Source organism: Haematobia irritans, unplaced genomic scaffold, assembly GCF_050003625.1.
Source record: "Haematobia irritans isolate KBUSLIRL unplaced genomic scaffold, ASM5000362v1 scaffold_40, whole genome shotgun sequence".
NCBI classification, from domain to species: domain Eukaryota; kingdom Metazoa; phylum Arthropoda; class Insecta; order Diptera; family Muscidae; genus Haematobia; species Haematobia irritans.
The window spans coordinates 56,537-65,586 of record NW_027445799.1 but is presented as its reverse complement, the minus strand read 5'-3'; the positions used below and the strand labels follow the sequence as shown (position 1 = coordinate 65,586).

At 39.6% G+C, this 9,050-nt stretch overlaps 1 protein-coding gene across 1 annotated transcript; it reads right to left on the bottom strand.

Annotated features, from left to right (window-relative positions):
• Positions 1-600: 600 nt before the first annotated feature.
• On the bottom strand, positions 601-6,243 carry LOC142242552 (uncharacterized). Its single transcript, XM_075314126.1, has one exon. It carries the CDS (start codon positions 6,241-6,243, stop codon positions 601-603), a length of 5,643 nt encoding a protein of 1,880 aa, XP_075170241.1.
• Positions 6,244-9,050: the final 2,807 nt, after the last annotated feature.

Below are 9,050 nucleotides of genomic sequence, written 5' to 3'. Positions count from 1 at the left end.
TTCTGACGAAAATATTGGTATTTTACCCCCCGAAGCAATGCCAAATTCGAAGGAGGACCAACGCGCTATTGACATTATTGAGAACACATGTTCGTTTAAAGATGGTCGATACGAAGTAGGGCTCTTGTGGAAAAATGACGGGTTAGTGTTACCACCGAGTTTAAAAACAGCTATGAAACGATTAGATTGCTTGAAACGTAGAATTTTGCGGCACCGTAGTAACCTAGGTTCGTATCCTGGTCACGGCACCAAAATGTTGAAAATAAAACCAAGTTTTAAGAGCAATACGACTTCGTTGAGCCTTCGGTAAGCTTTAAAATTCTGAAAACGAAGTTTTTATTTATTTGATAGTTCAATGATTATTCAAATTATACCTTAGTTTTCTTTCTTAACAAATTTAAATATTTTGTTGCGCAACACCGCCTGAGGTTACAATGGGTAAAGCTAATGAAGCGGATATATTAAAAAAGGGGTATGCAATTTAGTACAAGTATGATAATCAGATGTTACAGCGTTGTAAATGCTTGAGCAGTGGTGTGCTTTTGTTTGGTACTTGATACGGTCGATAACAATTCTCCCCCCGGTAAGATTTTAAAAATCTTACCTCAAATTCAAACCGATATCAAGCACTGCTAATTTTGCAGCTGGGCGCTCTATCTCTCCATTAATAGTCTTGACTTTTGCCCTTCTCACCTGCCCGTCTTTTGCTGTTATTACTTCAATAACTCTTCCCTTTATCCATGAATTTCTCTCAGCGTTTTCGTCAACAACAAGAACTATATCTCCAACTTCAATCGGCTTGACCTTTTCAAACCATTTGTTCCTCCTAGTCAATGTTGGGATCATTTCTTTTACCCATCGACGCCAGAATAAATTAGCAAATATTTCGCTTTGTTTGAGACACATCCTATGGTCTAGATCTTCCGAGCTACAAAATGGTTTCGACCCATTTGAGCTACCTAGTAAGAAGTGATTCGGTGTAATTGCTTCTTCATCCTGAGTTTCTAGCGAGACGTAAGTAAGAGGGCGCGAGTTTATTATAAGCTCGACTTCCATCAAAGCACAACGTAGACTTTCTTCACAAAATTTGTGTGACGGTGATATTTTATAAAGAATTGTTTTTATGGACCTTATCAGCCGCTCCCACGCTCCCCCCATATGAGGAGCTGCGGGAGGATTAAACCTCCAGGTTATTCCCTTAAAACTCAAGGCACTCTGCACATCGTTATAATTTATTTTTTCCAACTCTTGTTTGAGAAATCTTTCGGCGCCTCGAAAATTTGTTCCATTATCACTATAAATTTCGGAAGGTGTACCTCGCCTTGCCATAAAATTCCTCAAACACATAAGGAAAGAATCAGTAGTTAGGGTGTGTGCTATTTCAATATGTATAGCTCTGATGGTTAGGCAAGTGAATATAACACCCCAACGCTTTAATGATTTCCGGCCAGATACTATTGAAATAGGACCAAAATAGTCCACACCCACAAATGTGAACGGTCTCTGATATGCACCTAGACGAGCTGGAGGCAAAGGAGCTATTTGAGGTGAAACTGGTTTAGCTAAATCATTTTTACATTTTTGACAACCTCTCCTAGTGGTTTTATAAAGGACTCTCAGTCTTGTTATAAAATACTGTTGCCGTATTTCATTTATTACAGTTTCATGGTTTAGGTGGTGATAAGATTCATGATAGTGTAACACAATGAGACGTGTAACATGGTGGTTCCACGGTAGAATAATGGGATCTTTTTGAACCCCACATAATTCCTTTGCATATTGTGCTCTATTTTTCACTCTTATGACCCCATTCGAATCCATAAAAACATGCAGTCCAACAAATGCTCCCTTCGTAACTTTTCCCACTTGTGTTGCAGCATACTCATCCGGGAAACAGGACAGTTGAACATTTTTATAGATAAAATTTTTTGCCTTATTTATATGGACCACGTTGTATCGTATACTATTTTCATTTTTTACTTTCAAATATAAATAATCGAAAATCTGATACCAGTTAGCGATAGCACGACAAAGTCTAAACCAACTAGAAAAATAGTCGAAGTTGATCACAATAGAAACATTTTTCCTCGAGTGTATGTTTAAATAGCGTGGGCGTAGTTCGGTCATATCCAACTCGGCATCTGTAGCATTATGTGGCCACTTCGACTCCTCCTTTTTTAGCCATAATGGGCCCTCGAACCACTCCTTGTAGTTATAAGTTGGTGGTTTGTATTTTGTGGCAAGGTCGGCTATATTATTATTTGACGGCACCCATCTCCAATTGGCAATATCTGTATACTTTAATATTTCTGCCACACGGAACATCACAAATTGTTTATATTTCCGTGGGTCTCCAACGAGCCAATTTAGAACCGTTTTTGAATCTGTCCACATAACCCTTTGTTCTATTTGTATCCCATGACATTCTACAGTCTTCATTAGCCTCGTTCCTATTACTGCAGCCTGCAATTCTAATCGTGGGATGGACATTGGTTGAAGGGGCGCCACCTTCGATTTTGACGCTACTAATCGTATATCAACTTTGCCTTCAAACTCAATTCGGAAATAACACACGGCCGCAAATGCTTCCTCGCTAGCATCGACAAATGTGTGTAGTTGGACTACACAATTTGGACTTTGCAGGTAGTGTGAATAGCATCGAGGAATTTCAATTCTTGTTATTATTGGTAGACACTGCAACCATTTCTTCCATTTTTCGAAAAGTTCGCTTGTAAGAGGCTGGTCCCATTCTATTCCGCAACGCCATATTTCTTGCAAGATGATTTTTAAATACGACATGAAGCATGAGACAAATCCCAACGGATCAAAAACAGACATTAGTACCTGAAGTACCTCCCTTTTTGTCGGAACAATGTCATCGACAAGGACCGGTCGATTAAGGCGTACAAATTTTAAATTGATTTTAAAGACGTCGGTTTTTGGTTCCCAGTATAAACCGAGGATTTTATTGCATTGATTTATGCCGACTTCTACCTCAAAAGTTTTGCTCTCGCATCCACTGGGTTCCCCTAGAGCTTGCAGAACCTCCGTAGAGTTGGAGGCCCAGTTTCGCATATGAAACCCTCCTCTCTTATGGACCTCTCGAACGCCTAAAGCTAAATCTATAGCTTCGTTAACAGTGTTTGTAGAGTCAATGTAATCATCGACATAGTGCTGATTTTTTATAGCGTTTAAAATTGTCGGGATTTCTTGGCAATGAATTTCTGCGTTTTTGTTTCTGATAAAATGAGAAATGAATGGAGAACAAGAAGCCCCAAATGTGAGTACATCTAATTGGTAGACATCAATTGTATCGTTTTCACCCCACCATAAAAAACGTTGTGCGCATGCATCTTCTTCTTGAACCTTAATGCGGTGGAACATCTCTGCAATGTCTCCACATATCGCCACAGCGCCAATTCTAAACTTATATAATATTTGCATTAGAGGAATGAGTAGATCTGGTCCTTTAAGGAGAAAATCATTTAAAGCAACGTTCCCAGATTTGGCAGCCGCGTCCCACACTAATCTCACCTTGTTCGGCTTTTGAGGGTTTTTAACAATGAATGTAGGCAGATACCATATCTTTCCACCCTGTTGTTCGGCGGCACTTTTTGAAAGCTTACGGGCATATTTCTTTTCCAACAGGTTTGAAATTTGTTGTTGTAATTCATTAGCCAAAGATGAGTCTCGCAAAATTCTACGTTTCAAGCAATCTAATCGTTTCATAGCTGTTTTTAAACTCGGTGGTAACACTAACCCGTCATTTTTCCACAAGAGCCCTACTTCGTATCGACCATCTTTAAACGAACATGTGTTCTCAATAATGTCAATAGCGCGTTGGTCCTCCTTCGAATTTGGCATTGCTTCGGGGGGTAAAATACCAATATTTTCGTCAGAAAAAAACGCCTTTACCAAATCATGTAATATTATGTCACTTCCGCAAACACATTTGTGTATATTCAGGTTGAACACTCTTTTCTGTGTTCCTCCAAAGATTGTCCAACCCAATCGCGTTTTGGAGGCAACGGGCTGATTCCAGCCGCCCTCGCGTACTTTCATGGAAGCTATTAAGTTTGGATTGTTAACCCCAATAATCATGGAGGGCACAGCATTTGCGTAACCTATAAGTGGTATATCTCGAAGATACGAATACTTTTCCTTTATGTTTTCAACGTTTATTGACTCTGCTGCCAAATTGAGGTTTTTAACTGTATGGACATTTTTAATAGGAAATATTTTGGCATTTTTATGAGTCGACGATATTTTCAAATCAAATTTTCTAGAACTATCTTCGAGACGTGATACATCCCCAGTCCAACGTATGCAAAGAGGGTCAATAGTACCGCGGACCCCCAACATGTTAGCAACATTCTCTTCAAGCAAAGTCAACGTTGAACCGTCGTCCATTAGGGCATATATTGATATGGATTTATTATCGTGATGAAGAGTGACGGGTACAATACGAAAATAGGACTCACCTTCTTTGTTTGTATGGTTATTAAGTGTAGTTACCGTCTTCTCCAGTAGTCCGACATCACTGTGCAATAGAGGGTTGTGTTGAACAGTGCAACCACTTACACCGCACTGCTTTCGAAACCAACAATGTCCCCTGTGCTTGCAAAGGCATATGCGACATAGGTGGTTGGTTTTTACAATGTTCCACCTATCGGCAACTTCGAAGGCTTGAAATTGATCGCAGTCGGCAATTTTGTGATTTTCCTCACACACAATGCAGTTGACTCGTTTCTTGTTTAATGGTGAGTTTATATGGGCATTTAGGCGGGTTTCCTTTCTCGATGAGCGTTTATCGCCAAGGCTGTCGAATACAGGAACCGTAACTTTGCATGTGGCTTCAGCAACGTCATACAACCAGTTGGAAAAGTCCACTAATGTTGGACGTGTGATGTTTTTAGAATGAATTGCCCACTGAAATATGGTATCGGGTGGAAGCTTTTCAACTAATTCCTGCAAAAGAGTTGGATTTATCAAAAAATCGTCCAATTTAGATGCGCGAATGGTAGCACATATGTTTTTAACAGCAAACCCGAATTCTATCAGAGCGTCGAGTTTACCTTTGGGTATATTCATTTTACGTACTTCGTCAATAAGATTTCTTACGACACATTCCGGCCTACCAAAATACATTTTCAGAGTACGTATTATGTCTGGAACCATCTCAGGTAACATTAAACAATTCCTCACTGCGTCCCGAGCCTTACCGTGTAAACATTTTTGGAGTCGTATTAGATTTTCATCGTTGCCATAACCGGCTATGTTAGTGCTTTGTTCAAAGGCACTTATAAATATGGGCCATTCTCTTGGGTCCCCATTAAATGGTGGAAGATCTTTTGAAATGCATTGCCGAGCCATGATTTGCGTTGTGGTTAAATTACACTCTGTACGTGAATTACTAAAATTGGAAGAATTCGCGTTTTGACAACCGGCTATGGTGTAGGTGTTGTTATTATTATTATTTGTTTTGTTTTGATTACTTCCATTGAGAATGTTCGCTCCATTCTCCTTCTGTGGCACTTCTACAATTGGTTGTGGAAAGAGGGTTGGAGGGGAAGAAGTTTTATTTTGAATTCGCTGAATAACTGTGCTTTGGCACTGTGGCTGATGTATGAGCGAATGAATATCAGCTCTGTAGCTATCACTCAAGTTTGAGTGAGGGTTGTGTAAACCTCTGTCAGCGTCAGCGTTTTGTTGAATTATTGGGCTCTCTTGCGTAGAGGCATAATTATTAAAGAGAGTCGTGGTGTGTTCAATATCGTTGTTCAATTCTTCATCGTTTGACTGCAGCAACTCATACTTACGTCTCAGAAACTCTTCTCTTAAACGGAACTCTTCTTCAAGCATTTTAAGTTGGAGTTGTTTTTTTATACTTATATGAGAGTTAATATCTTTCATGACTGAACCAGTACGGAGAGGTGAGTTTTGGCGAGTTGATGAAGAGCCAGCAATTTCGTTGTTGGTTTCATCATGTTGACTTGCTGCGGCTATTCCAGCAAATTGGACAGAATGGGTTTCTTGTGATTTGTTGGTATTCAATAGGGAGTTTTGCTGTATGCTTTGACAGCAAAACTCACAAAGCCATTGACAGATATCAGATTCTTCGTCTAAGTCGCAGCAACTATAATGATAAATGGTGTTACATTTAGAGCAGCCTATCATATTTCCATCATCGGGATCGGAGCACAAGGTACACCGGGCACTCAAAGTTGCGTTGTGTTGCGCCATATTTCCAGTTAAGAATTTTAAAGAAATGTTGAAAATAAAACCAAGTTTTAAGAGCAATACGACTTCGTTGAGCCTTCGGTAAGCTTTAAAATTCTGAAAACGAAGTTTTTATTTATTTGATAGTTCAATGATTATTCAAATTATACCTTAGTTTTCTTTCTTAACAAATTTAAATATTTTGTTGCGCAACACCGCCTGAGGTTACAATGGGTAAAGCTAATGAAGCGGATATATTAAAAAAGGGGTATGCAATTTAGTACAAGTATGATAATCAGATGTTACAGCGTTGTAAATGCTTGAGCAGTGGTGTGCTTTTGTTTGGTACTTGATACGGTCGATAACAATTTGGTCCTTATAGCCGACCTTGCCACTTTTGTGGCAAGGTCGGCTATATTATTATTTGACGGCACCCATCTCCAATTGGCAATATCTTTAAAATTCTTAACTGGAAATATGGCGCAACACAACGCAACTTTGAGTGCCCGGTGTACCTTGTGCTCCGATCCCGATGATGGAAATATGATAGGCTGCTCTAAATGTAACACCATTTATCATTATAGTTGCTGCGACTTAGACGAAGAATCTGATATCTGTCAATGGCTTTGTGAGTTTTGCTGTCAAAGCATACAGCAAAACTCCCTATTGAATACCAACAAATCACAAGAAACCCATTCTGTCCAATTTGCTGGAATAGCCGCAGCAAGTCAACATGATGAAACCAACAACGAAATTGCTGGCTCTTCATCAACTCGCCAAAACTCACCTCTCCGTACTGGTTCAGTCATGAAAGATATTAACTCTCATATAAGTATAAAAAAACAACTCCAACTTAAAATGCTTGAAGAAGAGTTCCGTTTAAGAGAAGAGTTTCTGAGACGTAAGTATGAGTTGCTGCAGTCAAACGATGAAGAATTGAACAACGATATTGAACACACCACGACTCTCTTTAATAATTATGCCTCTACGCAAGAGAGCCCAATAATTCAACAAAACGCTGACGCTGACAGAGGTTTACACAACCCTCACTCAAACTTGAGTGATAGCTACAGAGCTGATATTCATTCGCTCATACATCAGCCACAGTGCCAAAGCACAGTTATTCAGCGAATTCAAAATAAAACTTCTTCCCCTCCAACCCTCTTTCCACAACCAATTGTAGAAGTGCCACAGAAGGAGAATGGAGCGAACATTCTCAATGGAAGTAATCAAAACAAAACAAATAATAATAATAACAACACCTACACCATAGCCGGTTGTCAAAACGCGAATTCTTCCAATTTTAGTAATTCACGTACAGAGTGTAATTTAACCACAACGCAAATCATGGCTCGGCAATGCATTTCAAAAGATCTTCCACCATTTAATGGGGACCCAAGAGAATGGCCCATATTTATAAGTGCCTTTGAACAAAGCACTAACATAGCCGGTTATGGCAACGATGAAAATCTAATACGACTCCAAAAATGTTTACACGGTAAGGCTCGGGACGCAGTGAGGAATTGTTTAATGTTACCTGAGATGGTTCCAGACATAATACGTACTCTGAAAATGTATTTTGGTAGGCCGGAATGTGTCGTAAGAAATCTTATTGACGAAGTACGTAAAATGAATATACCCAAAGGTAAACTCGACGCTCTGATAGAATTCGGGTTTGCTGTTAAAAACATATGTGCTACCATTCGCGCATCTAAATTGGACGATTTTTTGATAAATCCAACTCTTTTGCAGGAATTAGTTGAAAAGCTTCCACCCGATACCATATTTCAGTGGGCAATTCATTCTAAAAACATCACACGTCCAACATTAGTGGACTTTTCCAACTGGTTGTATGACGTTGCTGAAGCCACATGCAAAGTTACGGTTCCTGTATTCGACAGCCTTGGCGATAAACGCTCATCGAGAAAGGAAACCCGCCTAAATGCCCATATAAACTCACCATTAAACAAGAAACGAGTCAACTGCATTGTGTGTGAGGAAAATCACAAAATTGCCGACTGCGATCAATTTCAAGCCTTCGAAGTTGCCGATAGGTGGAACATTGTAAAAACCAACCACCTATGTCGCATATGCCTTTGCAAGCACAGGGGACATTGTTGGTTTCGAAAGCAGTGCGGTGTAAGTGGTTGCACTGTTCAACACAACCCTCTATTGCACAGTGATGTCGGACTACTGGAGAAGACGGTAACTACACTTAATAACCATACAAACAAAGAAGGTGAGTCCTATTTTCGTATTGTACCCGTCACTCTTCATCACGATAATAAATCCATATCAATATATGCCCTAATGGACGACGGTTCAACGTTGACTTTGCTTGAAGAGAATGTTGCTAACATGTTGGGGGTCCGCGGTACTATTGACCCTCTTTGCATACGTTGGACTGGGGATGTATCACGTCTCGAAGATAGTTCTAGAAAATTTGATTTGAAAATATCGTCGACTCATAAAAATGCCAAAATATTTCCTATTAAAAATGTCCATACAGTTAAAAACCTCAATTTGGCAGCAGAGTCAATAAACGTTGAAAACATAAAGGAAAAGTATTCGTATCTTCGAGATATACCACTTATAGGTTACGCAAATGCTGTGCCCTCCATGATTATTGGGGTTAACAATCCAAACTTAATAGCTTCCATGAAAGTACGCGAGGGCGGCTGGAATCAGCCCGTTGCCTCCAAAACGCGATTGGGTTGGACAATCTTTGGAGGAACACAGAAAAGAGTGTTCAACCTGAATATACACAAATGTGTTTGCGGAAGTGACATAATATTACATGATTTGGTAAAGGCGTTTTTTTCTGACGAAAA